Below are 12,637 nucleotides of genomic sequence, written 5' to 3' on the forward strand. Positions count from 1 at the left end.
TGAGCCTCATTATCCTCGTTTCTATAATGAATGGTGTGGCGGGGGCGGGGGGGGTATTAATAGCCTCCAAAGTTCTTTCTGACTCTCCCAATCTGGGATTGCGGAAGCCACAAGGACTGTCGGTCTTCATGTAGCCCTGGAATGTGAACCTGATTACCCCATCCCTCCCCGGGGTCAGGCTTTGTGGGTTTCCTCTGGGGCTTTCTCCCCCAGAGGCCTGCAGCTCAGTGCATCAGCCAAGTTGCCAGAAACCTGGCCTGAGAAGCAGAAAACCCCGGGGACCTGGTCACAGCTCTGCCACTGACTGCTCAGTGACCTTGGGCAAGCCTCTTGCCCTCTCTGGACCTCAGTTTTTCCACCTTGCAAATTAGAAAATGACAAAATCTAAAATCTCCTGCTGCCAGCTCTGGCATGCTGTGATGCTGATCTAAGACTATAGTCTAGACTTGGGAGGCTGCTGAGGACAGGAGGTCCAGACGCCTGGACTCTAGCCTGGCTCTGCCACTCACTTCCTGTCTGACATTGTATGACCTTGGGCAAGTAGCATCTCACTTGTGGGTCAGGGTTTCCCTATCTGTAAATGGGGAGGGATTAGATGAATCAGATGACTGTTACCATCCATCTGGGCTTCTTCCTCCGACACTCCCAGAGCCAGCTCCCTCCTCTAGGACATGTGCTCAACCAGAAAGCAGGGTTCTTTGCCTCCAAGCCCCACAAGAGTTTGGAGGCAGAGAGTGGAGCACAAGCGAGGGCTGTGGGTGGACTTCTCTGACCCATCCGTGTGGCATCCTTCCCAGAATGACGACTCTGACGAGGAGGAGCAGTGTACCATCAGCAACCCCTGGGCCTTGCAGCGAGAAAGTCAGCACTGGTCTCGCATGGGCTCCTCTGACCTGCTGGCTCCGCCGAGCCCTGGACTGCCAGTGACCTCCAGTTGTGAGAGCGTCCTCACTGAGCTTAGTGCCATCTCCCTGCCAGCCATCACAGTGAGCCTACCACCCGAGCCAGCGGACCTGCCCTTGCTAAGCCATACCCTCAGCCCATGTGACCGGTCCCTCCTCAGACCCACCCAGGGCCCAGAGGGTCCCCAGGACAAAGCCAAGAAGCACCGTTCCCGTAGTTTCCTCAAGCACCTTGAGTCTCTGAGGCGGAAGGAAAAGGGTGGCAGCCGGCAAGCGGAGCCGGAGCATAGCCCAGCCAGTTCGGAGAAGGCCACCAAAGCCTCATCTTTCCGCAGCCGCCGTTCCTTCTTCTCAGCTGGATTCTACAGGGCCAAGAACCGGGCAGACACCTCAGCCAGTGGTGGTGGCACTGAGACTCGGCGGGCCTGGGAAGCCTGGCCTGTGGCCACATTCCGGCATCCTCCACGGGCACACAGGGGTGACTGTCTGGTGCATGTGCCCAGGGACCACAAACCAGGCACATTCCCTCGCTCCCTGTCCATTGAGAGCCTGTGTCCTCAGGATGGACACCGTCTGGCCGATTGGCAACCAGGTAGGCGCTGGGGCTGCGAAGGGCGCCGGGGCTCCTGTGGCTCCACAGGCAGCCATGCCAGCACCTATGACAACATGCCCGAGCTGTACTCAGCTGAGCCTGTACTGGCTCAGGCCGAGGCCGAAGAGGAGGAGGAGGCTGGGGGCAGCTATGCTCACCTAGACGACATCCTGCAGCACGTCTGGGGCCTGCAGCAAAGGGTAGAGCTTTGGTCTCAGGCCATGTACCCAGACCTGGGGCCTGGAGATAAGGAAGAGGAAGAAGAGGAGGAAGAAGAGGAGGAAGCTGCTTCATCAGTAGAAATAGCCACAATTGAGGTCGAAAGTCAGTCTGAGGCTCCAGCCCACAGAGAGTCCTCAGCCCCGGACCAGGCTCATGTCCAGGCAGTGAGCCCAGCCAAAGCTGAGCCCCAGGGACACGCTGAGGTCACGGCCCCGGGCCTGGCCCAGGGTAATGAGCAAGAGGCGACTTCAGGCGGGGAACCCACCTCTGCGTCCAGCCTGTCTGTGGAAGAAGGACAGTCCATTTCTGACACCGTGGCCTCCTCCAGCGAACTGGACAGTAGCGGGAACTCCATGAACGAGGCTGAGGCCGCAGGGTCCCTGGCTGGACTGCAGGCATCAGCACCCCGCGAACGACGAGATTCAGGCGTTGGGGCCTCACTTACCAGACCCTGCAGGTGGGAGTTCAGGGTAGGGGTGGGGGCAGGGGCTCTGTTGTCTCTGTCATTTCTCCTCCCCCCTTTCTTCCCCTCTCCGCCCTCCCTCCATCTTTGGCCCCCACCCCAAGCCAGTTTCTTCGTTATGAGGCCCAGGAGCAGGTTCTTGGAGGACTGGGTGGTTGACTGTAGGCAGCCCGTCACAGGAGGGAAATAGCACGAGTGCAGGACTCAACAATCCAGAATGTTAGGTTCTGGACCTGCCTCTGCTGTGGCCTTGAGGAAATCCCAGCTCCTCTTTGGGCCTTACTTTCCCCATGTGTCAATTGAGGGCATTAGAGGAAATTGTCTCTGAGCCCAGCTTTGCCATTCTGGGTTTCTCAGAGCAGCCCTTCCACTGCAGTCCTGGAAGGGTAGGGGCTGCTCCTACTCGCTGGCACTAGATGGGCCTGAAGTCTGTGCCACCTGCCTCCCTGACAGCATCTGGGCCACTGGAAAGCCCTGGAAGCTGAGAGGCTGTTTTCTCCCCCTTGAGCCCAGCAATAATGGGGACAGTGAGCCCATCTCCCTGCATTTTCTTTCTTTTGGGAGTAAAGCGGGACCAGGAGAACAGGACCCTTTCTAAGGTTGACCCAAACCTGCTCCTCTGGCCTTCTCCACCACTCCCCGCTCCTCAGGAAGCTCCGTTGGCACAGTTTCCAGAATTCCCACCGGCCCAGCCTCAACTCCGAGTCCCTGGAGATCAACCGGCAGTTTGCCAGCCAGATCCACCTGCTGCACAAGGGCTCCCTGCTGCGGCTCACGGCCTTCATGGAGAAGTACACTGTGCCCCACAAACAGGGCTGGGGCTGGTGAGTGTGCTTGCGCCCCTCCCTGTGCCGGCTCCAGGAACCGGGGAGCGTCAGCCCCAGACGGCGGACACAGATGGGCGGAGCCCACAGGAGGCTGGAGGGGTGTGGCCTGAGAGGCCAGCGTGGCTCTGGGTGGCTTGCGTATGTCTGCAGGGGCTGTACATGGCATGCATGGGAGTATGTATGCTGCATGTGATGAGGAGTGGCGCTGGTGCTGGGGGACCCAAGGTCCTTTTCCACCCTCACCTCCATGCTGCACCAGCAAGCCTGTCCTAAAATGCAGCTTTGGTGCTCACTCTCCTGATAAGCACCCTTCCCTTCCGTGGCTCCCATTGCCAAAGTACGAGGCCCGGTTTTCTTGCATCATGATCCTTTCATATACAGGCCAGTGGACCAGTCGCCCTTCCCTGAATGTGCCATGCTCTTTTTCCTGCTTCTTTGCCTTTGTCCATGCTGTTCTTTTGGCCTGGAAGGCCTTTCCCCATTTCTCTGCTGGGACAATACCTACTTATCCTTCAAGAGCCTGCTGAATTTTCCCCTCCTGTCTGAAGCCTTTCCTGAGATCCTGGGAAGAGCTCCCCTCCCTCATGGGTCTTCCACTAAGTTCCTGGTCACATGTATTGTCACTGCCTCTTGACACAATTATGTCCTTAACCAGACGGAGAGTTCCCTGTGTTCCAGTGACTCCCTACCCAGAGCAGGTGTTTAGTGAATGTTGGCTTTGAGGATATGGTGTGTTTCGTACCCCTGCTCACCCCTGCCTGAGCCCCCCAAGAGTGCCGACAGAGTCTCCCAGCTGTGTTTTGGCCTATCCCACACCCCTTCCTGATTCCTTATCACTCCTCTAAACAGGTCAGTGCCCAAGTTCATGAAAAGGAACAAGACCCCAGACTACCGGGGCCAGCACGTGTTTGGGGTGCCGCCCCTCATCCACGTGCAGCGCACAGGCCAACCACTGCCCCAGAGCATTCAGCAAGCCATGCGTTACTTACGTAGCCAATGCCTGGACCAGGTGAGCCCTCCCGGGGTGCCTGCGGAGAGATGGCCCTGGGGAGGAACTCCAACGCTGAGAAACTGGGGTGGGGAGCCGCTCTGCTCTGCTCCTTCCCCTTGGGTCAGGCTGGCCCACCAGAGATCTTCCCTAGCCTCAGGACTCCCAGCGCAGGCCTGGCCTCACGGTCTCCTCCCTCCATGTCTCCGTCCCTCCCTGACCTGGCCAGGTGGGCATCTTTCGCAAGTCTGGGGTGAAGTCTAGGATCCAGAACCTGCGCCAAATGAACGAGACCTCCCCTGACAATGTCTGCTATGAGGGCCAGTCGGCCTACGATGTGGCTGACCTGCTGAAGCAGTACTTCCGAGACCTGCCTGAGCCAATCTTCACTAGCAAGCTCACCACCACTTTCCTGCAGATCTACCAGCGTGAGTTGCCTTTACCTGCTCCTCACAACCTGCCCCGTTCTCAGCCGCCCCAGGTCCTAGGGTTTGTGGATGCTAAACACGGTGCAGGCAAATGGAGCCACACCCAAGTGTTCATTGGTAGAGTTACTATGTAGAGTTGGGAGAAACCATGTTTGAGTCCCCCAAATCCACTCTATGGAAGGATGTACTGAGGCTCCGAGGAAAGCCAGGCCCTTACCTAAGGTTCCACTGCGCATGTGAGCACAGCTTGATCTAGCACTCAGAGACCTCCCTCAGCCCACCTTTGCCCTTCTGTCTCCCTGGCTTCCTTTGGGACCCGTTTCTTCTGTGTTCCTGCAAGCAGGAGGCTTGCTGCCTGCCGGAGGCTCTAGGGGAATAAGGAAGCCCTTCTGCCATTCCTTCCCCACAGTCCTCCCCAAGGATCAGTGGTTGGCAGCAGCGCAAGCTGCCACATTGCTGCTCCCCGATGAGAACCGAGAGGTGCTGCAGACCCTCCTCTATTTCCTAAGTGACATTGCCTCTGCCGAGGAAAACCAGATGACAGCCGGCAACCTGGCAGTGTGCCTGGCGCCCTCCATCTTCCACCTCAACGTCTCCAAGAAGGATAGCCCCTCACCCAGGTGAAACAGGGTAACAGGGTAGCGTGTGACTGGGCCAGGCAGGGATGGTTTGGCCTCCCACCCCTCGACCCCCAAACAACCACCCCCCTTGGACTTTTGGCCCTTGATGGCTGGCCCTGCAGTTATCAGGTATCACCACAAGGGGTCAGCCTGAGTCCTCAGGGGCCAAGGGAATGGTTGGATGCTGTGAAGCCCAGCCTTTTGAAGGACAGCAGGTTGTTTTGTGTTCAGGACTGGCAAGCTGACTTCTGGGGAGCCTATCAGCCATCTTGTCTCATGCCCTTGTGCCATCCTCTCCTCTTGGCCCCTCCCTCCAGGATCAAGAGCAAACGCAGCCTGGTTGGCCGGCCAGGCCCTAGGGACCTGAGTGACAACATGGCTGCTACCCAGGGCTTATCACATATGATCAGTGACTGCAAGAAACTTTTCCAGGTGAGTAACTCCAGGCCATGGTGCCTACTTTGCAGACCTTAGGGAACCCTCAGGCCTGACCTTTGTACCCCAAGTCAGGAATAGGACCCAACTTGACACATACATCTCAACTTCCTACTTCCAACTGTTCCCGGCCAGTTTTCTCCTGTACCCCACCTCAGTAGCCAGGCATGTCTACCTGCTTAACGTGAACTTGCCACACCCCATGGGCTCTGGGACTGAGGGTCTGCCCCAGCCAGGTGTGTATGTGTGCCGTGCCAGGTGCCCCAGGATATGGTCGTGCAACTGTGTGGCTCCTACAGCGCCGCCGAGCTCAGCCCTCCTGGCCCAGCCCTGGCTGAGCTGCGGCAGGCCCAAGCTGCTGGAGTGAGCCTGAGTCTCTACATGGAGGAGAGCGTGCAGGAGCTGCTGCGCGATGCTGCTGAGCGCTTCAAGGGCTGGATGACTGTGCCGGGGCCCCAGCACACGGAGCTGGCATGCAGGAAGGTGACTGCTGCACTGCCCGTGCTTGCCACGGGTCTGGGAGAGGGCATAGTACAGGCAGGGGGTCAGGGATCCCAAAGGAAGGAGCTGCCCATCCACTGTTGCTTTGTGTCAGCCTGATACTTGGAGAATGTCAGCCAGCAGAGCAAGAGCCAAATGAGACCAAGGATCTCTCTTGGGCATCATCTGCCACAATTACCTTCTCAGAGCCCCACTCCAGACATGTCACTGCTTTTAGAGCCTCACATCCCGTCGCTCCCTGCAACACGGTCATGCTGTGTTTCCGCCCCTGCTGTCCCGCTACCTGACTGACCTGCCCCAAGCACTACATTCCCCAGGCCCGTCCTCCATTCAGAGCCTGCTGTCATGCTGCCGGCTAGAGGTGACTTCTTTCTGTCCTTGTCTTGGCGCTAGCCGTGTCCTTCCTTGGATTCTTATTACGAGTAAGACTGTACCCCCTGAGGTTTGCCATGTATAAACCGGCCACAGCGAAACCTCCCTTATAGGGTCGGGGTGAGAAGCCAGCACAGCGCCTGGGACATACAAAAGGACCATCAGCATCTTCTCTTCCTGTTCACTTCCAGAAATTCCAAGCACTGTGCCTATTTCCTGGTAGAACATAGGAGGCCCCAGACAATATGTGTCTGTCATCTGCTTGTGCTCTTGAGCAGGCGCAGAAGCAGACATCTGCAAGGAGAGAGAGTCCAGGGGACACAGGGTTAGCCTTCCTTCCTCAGGGGCTGGAGGGTGAGTGGGCGTTCTCCAGCCCTGACGCTGCCTCCTGTCCCCACTGCCATGGTTTGCAGGCACCAGATGGGCACCCCCTGCGTGTGTGGAAGGCGTCCACGGAGGTGGCAGCCCCTCCAGCTGTGGTGCTACACCGTATTCTGCGGGAGAGGGCCCTCTGGGACGAGGACCTGCTGCGGGCCCAGGTGCTAGAGGCCCTGATGCCGGGTGTGGAGCTGTACCACTATGTCACCGACAGCATGGCACCCCATCCGTGCCGTGACTTCGTGGTGCTTCGGTGAGGGGCTCCAGCTGTCACCCTTCTGTGCCTAGGGGACTGGGGAGGGGGTGGGAGGCAGCATCAGAAACCTGAATGTGGTGTGTGTCCCCTCCGCACAGGATGTGGCGCTCTGACCTGCCCCGCGGGGGTTGCCTGCTTGTGTCCCAGTCCCTGGACCCTGAGCAGCCCGTTCCAGAGTCGGGGGTCCGGGCCCTGATGCTCACTTCCCAGTACCTCATGGAGCCTTGCGGCCTGGGCCGCTCCCGGCTCACCCACATCTGCCGTGCTGACCTCAGGTACCAGGCCCCTGCACCCTGGCACCCTCCGTGGGGGCAAGTCCTTTCTTCCTTTCCCTGGGAAGGGCTCCTGGGAAGAAGCCACAGCTCATGCCAGCCTTCTTCTCCTCCCCAGGGGCCGTTCTCCTGACTGGTACAACAAAGTCTTCGGGCACCTGTGTGCCATGGAAGTGGCAAAGATCCGGGACTCTTTCCCCACCTTGTGGGCAGCTGGTCCTGAGACAAAGTTGTGAACTTCAGTCTCGTTCCAGGGTGTCACCACCCAGCCCCTTTGGCACCAGAGGAGTAAGGGAGAATGAGAGCAGAGCAGCCCCTGGATGCTGCTGCCAGGGGCAGAGCCAGGCCCGTGCACCCCTGCTGCCTGTCCCTCTTACCGCCTGAACCTCCTCTACACATGCACGGGAGGAAAAGAGAATTTCGGTGTCCCGTCTCCACTCCACCCCCTCCCCCACTCCCATTTTAGGAGCAAGATCACTGCTACCCTCCAGGCCCCCCAAACTGTGGGGGAAGGAGAGAGAGCGGTGTGTGCTCCCAGCTCAGTGCCCTTCTCAGACTCCGAGCCATCCTGTTTGCTGCTAGGGTCCCTCTGAGGTTGGACAGGAGGTTCTGGTCCTGCCTTTGGGCCCAACATTGGCCCTACACTGGCTTTTCCGGAGAAATTGGACTGGAGTGGATAGACACAGGGGCAGAGCCCAGGGCAGTCCCAACCACCATGAGCTGTTTTATTTGTGTAAATATGATGCTGCTTTTTATAAGGCTGATTTAAAGACTGGGCACTGATGAGCCCCTAGTAAGTGACATGATGAGTTGGGATAACTTGGGACATGAGAGGAGGCGGGGACCTTTCTTTCTCAGGTCTCAAGAGACCAATGAACCAGTCTCCCCTGGCTTTGGCCGCACACTTGATCTGCACACTTGATCAGCCTTTGGCCACGTGTGGAGAGTAAACAGGCTTGCTCCCACCACACAGGCCAAGCAGAAGCAGATGATGATGAGGAGACACATGTCTGTGTCCGTTTCCCTTCTACTTTCCGTCCCTGCTGTAGCAGGCCAGCACCACAACCCCTTCCTCAAGCAGAGAGCCCGGCTCAGACGGCCAGCCGGCCGGTCAGCTGGGTGTGGATCCAAACCTGGTCTAGCCCATGCATCGGCCATCTTGGTTCCTATGGAAGTTCAATTCCATTCAAATGCTAATTCATACTTCTTTCTGTTGACCAAATAAACTGGACCGTGGGATGGGTCCTAGTCAACATTGTAATTTTTAAGCCTATTTTATTTGTACCTATAAATACTGTACAGTCCAAATATGTATATGTATTTGTGTATATATAGATAGATATACATACACACATCTATATACACACAGATATGTCCTATCATGAGTGTAGTGTAATCTGTGGGTGGGAGTGGGGTGGCGGGCAGGGCACTTAACATGAGACGGGGGAGGTGGTGAGCAGAAGCCACGTGACCCCATCGGCAGAACAATAAAGCGCTCATTGCTAGAGATGCTGTGTGGCTGTCTTTGCTGAGGTAATGGGCTAAGGACTGGGTGTGGGTTACGACATAGGCTCGGTGTTGGGGTCCAGAGGTTGTGAGCATTACTGGCCCAGGACTCGGAAGTCACAGGAGGAACGGGGCAAGGCCTCAGCTCTTTGGGAGGTGATCTGGTGGTGGGGAGGGTGGGATTCCAAGAAGCCAGGGCTTGGGCAGAAGCTGCAGACCCCATCGCCTGACTTGGCCAGGGTCCCCCGTCTGAGCGGCCCACAAGCATGACCTCAGGCATCCTGAACACAGCCGTAGGGGAGCTGCCCCTGGCTACACTGCCCTTTCTTGCCCTGCTACAATACACATAGCCCAAGCTGAAGGACAAAGAGTGGAGACCTAACCCCAGGAGGCTTGCAGAAGCTGTTGCACCCATAAGTCAGCTTATGAAAAGTCTGCGTGCTCTATGGCAGCTCCTGTGGCCTGCAAAAACCAGGCGACTCAAGGGGCCCCCTGATTTTGACTTCCTGGTGGAAGGGGGTTGCCTCCCCCTGTTACTGTAGCCAGAAAATTCCCAACCTCTGAGGGGCAGCTAGAGAGAGTACAGGCTTTGCAATCGAGTCTGTGTTTGCATTTTTTCAGTGCTGTCGAGTAGCGTGGAGCATAGCAGTCAGGGGTACCTCGTCACAAGTAAGTGTGCTCTCCCACCCAGCCTAAACAGGCTGGGGTGTCTGTTAAGTCCCACTTCCCTGTCACATTGTTCTAGTCTCTTCTGGGTTCAGCCATCCCTACACGGCTTTGGCCTTTCCTCATTGCTGCTGCCTGGGGGTCTCGGCTTGTAGCCCTGGAGAGGAGCAAGGTGAGCAGAGGGCCTGTCAGCCCCTTGCCTTTGGGAAAACAGTGGAGGCATCCCACGTGTGTGTGTGGCAGTGAGGGGAGATGGCTCAAATAGCACTGGTGTTAGGCATGGCAGTGTGAAGCTTGGGCCAGCAGTTTTTGAGGCAAGCAGCCACGGGGCCTTCTGGCTGATGGCACAGAGGATGGGGTTGAGCAAGCTGTTAGTGGGTGGTATGAAAATGACCACCCAGGTGATGGTTGCTAGGAGACAGATAAAGACGTATGAGGGGGGCTCTTGGAAGGCCAGAGGATCCCTTCAGCCCTTCGGCTCTGGACTCGGCTGCTCCAGGCCAGCTGCCCTGTGTGGTTCCCCTGTATCTGGCATTCTGGGAGACGTGGTCCAAACAGGGGAGCTTCTGTGAGCCTTAGTGTCAGCCCCCTGCATAAAGCAGAGGCTCCCATAAAGCCTGCCTCTCTGCCTGGCCCACCGTGCAGTCCATGAATGCACCGCCATGGCCAGTGGACATGGGATTGAGGCCCAGCCCTCACTCCCACAAACATGGTGGGCAGGTCCCATGGCCACTTCTAGCCCCAGTCATACCTCCACCCACCCTGAGTTGGCCTTTTCCTTTCGCTGGTGTCGGAGAACTCTCATCCTCAAATTCCCAACCCCGTCACCTCTTCTTTCTCCTCTTATGCTCCCACTGACCTGGTACCTCAAAGAAATTGTGCTGTGGTGAATCCCACATGGGAACTGAACAATCTATCTGCAAGTTTTGATCTGTTATTTTCTAGTCTCCAGTGCCCTGTTGCAACAGGTAGACAGAGCCAGGTTCAGATCTAGCTGCATCGTTGCCTGGTTGTGTGACCTTTCTGATTCCTTTTTCCTCACAGAAGATAATAAGTCTTTGTATCTTGCAAGGTTGTCATCAAGGTTAAATCAGCCAGTGAATGTGAATGTCGCTGTGCAGTGGCTAGCAGATAGCGGACACGAGTAAATGGTAGTCTCCTCCTCCCTACCAGTCAGGCTCTGTGGAAGGGCTTGGGTGAGTGGTTGGGTGCATGGGTATTATTTCCTGCTTGGTTCCCAGATCCCCGCAGCTTCAGCTCCCACCATTCTGGACACACCTACCTCCTTACCAGACAAAACATCCCAGTGAACTCTTTGCATCTTAACTACTGATTGATTGGCTTTCATTCCACTCCTCCTTGAAAATGTGGTTCCATGGCCATATCTTCCTTCTTGAGCCCTCCTTCCTCTAGGCAAGGAGATCTCTTCCCACTTCTTTGACCACAGCTCCTGGCCTTTCCTTGCCCCTCCCACTCTCTCCTCTGTCTTCCCCACCCAACCTCAAGCATTCCTCCAAGTTCTTCCTTATCCTTCTCCTCCTTGCCTCGTTGACATCCATTATTTCAGTTTATACCCTCGTCATTACCCAGGGCCCCTATCCTTGAACTCAGACCATTATTTCCTACTTCGTGAGTGGACCTTCCTACCTAGAGGCCTCACGTGCATGTCAAACTCAACAGGCCATAGTCACACTCATCATCTTCCCACACACACTGTTTCCTGCTGCCTGTTTTGTCTCTGTTGGTGGCACTCTTATCATCCTGGCTGTCCAGTTCAGTTCCCCAAATCAAGCATAACCCCTCCCTCCATCTGAACTTCCTCCATAACCCATGCATCCATCCACCCATCCATCCGTGCATCCATCCATCCATCCACCCAGCCACTCATTCATTCTGCCATTCAATAAGTAGTTATAGACTCTACTACATGCCAGACTGTTGAGGCACAGAGAATACGGCGTGAACAAAACCAACAAGGTTCCCACCTGCCTTCAGCACACATTCTGATAGGTGGGTGAGTGGAAGGAAGTAGGCGGTAGACAAATACACAAGCTAACCAGCTATGATGAGGGTGATGCAGGCAATAAAGCAGGATGAGGTGGTAGTAACTGGGCAGTTACTTTGATAGGGTGCTCAGGGAGAGCCTCTCTGGGGAGGTGACATTGAAGCCAAGACCTGAGGGAGGAGAAGGAACGAACCACACACAGATCTAGGGTGAAGAGTTCTCAGCAGAGGAAATAGCAAGTACAACAGCCCTGGTGTGTGGACAAAGTTGGTGTTTTCCAGGATGAGCAGCTGGTCAGAGTTGCTGGGGTGTAGGAAGCCAGGCGACAGTGGGAAGAGATGGGGTTATAGGGGCTAGGTCACGTGGGCCTGAAAGGGAACTAAGTGTGTCCTGTCTATCCTACCTTCACAGCGTCTCCTGTATCCCACCCCAGTGTCCAGGGCACCCCAGGTCATATTGCATTCCTTTTCACCTGTAAGGGAACGGTCTCTCACGTCCTTTCCTCCTGCCTATTTCCACCTATGCCTGGTACCAGGCGAATCTTTCTAAAGCCAAGTATCATCGTATGTTTTTCTGGCTCAAAAATGGTCAATGCCTCTACCTCCTCTACAGTTGACTTCCAAACTGGCAGTCAGGACCCCACAATGCAGCCTCATCCTGTCCCCCAAGTTTCTCTTCTCTTTTACCTCCCTTCTCCAGCCATGTCCCAGGTACGCTCCTTTAGTTGCCTCTGCTAGGAGTGGATATAGGACTGTCTGGGACACAAAGGACCCAGCTTCAAGTGTCACCTCTGCCAGTTTTTAGGTGTAGGGCTGTGGGCAAGTTATTTAACCATTTGGGGCCCCAGTTTTCCCATTTATAAAATGACGCTCAGAGAGATGTGTGGATTCCTTAGCAATGTAGGTTGATTATCACAAAATGCTGTCACCTTGAAACCTCACCAGTCTTGCAACACTCAACTCCAATATGTCTATGATGAGGTCATCCCTGAAGTTTCCAGCAAGGTTTGCTCTTTCCCCCCTCTGAGTCATCATTGCCATTTGCATCTGCCCTCCTTCTAGGGTTGTTTGGGCACCAGTCATATTATCAGTCTCCCCATTAGCCTGGGAGCATCCCGTGGGGTTCAACTCTGAGTGCTTCACAGTGCCCTGTTCTGGTAGGTAGGGAGGGAGGCCTAGTGAAAGACATCTGGAGACACACAGAG

General features: G+C 56.0%; 1 protein-coding gene across 5 annotated transcripts in view; it reads left to right on the forward strand.

Moving 5' to 3' along the window:
* The window catches only part of STARD8 (StAR related lipid transfer domain containing 8), a 69,352-nt gene extending 60,589 nt beyond the window's left edge, over window positions 1-8,763 (forward strand). For 4 of the 5 annotated variants that reach the window (XM_019753600.2, XM_019753599.2, XM_019753601.2 and 1 more), the window contains 10 exons: window positions 798-2,173; window positions 2,830-3,003; window positions 3,856-4,015; window positions 4,224-4,422; window positions 4,832-5,042; window positions 5,360-5,474; window positions 5,736-5,960; window positions 6,764-6,981; window positions 7,083-7,259; window positions 7,375-8,763. In XM_019753600.2, the coding sequence (XP_019609159.2) occupies window positions 798-2,173; window positions 2,830-3,003; window positions 3,856-4,015; window positions 4,224-4,422; window positions 4,832-5,042; window positions 5,360-5,474; window positions 5,736-5,960; window positions 6,764-6,981; window positions 7,083-7,259; window positions 7,375-7,492 (2,973 nt within the window). In that variant the 3' untranslated portion in view covers window positions 7,493-8,763. The remainder of the gene's footprint in view (window positions 1-797; window positions 2,174-2,829; window positions 3,004-3,855; window positions 4,016-4,223; window positions 4,423-4,831; window positions 5,043-5,359; window positions 5,475-5,735; window positions 5,961-6,763; window positions 6,982-7,082; window positions 7,260-7,374) is intronic. The other variant, XM_074323222.1, reaches the window with a different exon arrangement.
* Window positions 8,764-12,637: the final 3,874 nt, after the last annotated feature.

The sequence above is a fragment of the Rhinolophus sinicus genome, chromosome X (assembly GCF_036562045.2).
Source record: "Rhinolophus sinicus isolate RSC01 chromosome X, ASM3656204v1, whole genome shotgun sequence".
NCBI classification, from domain to species: Eukaryota; Metazoa; Chordata; class Mammalia; order Chiroptera; family Rhinolophidae; genus Rhinolophus; species Rhinolophus sinicus.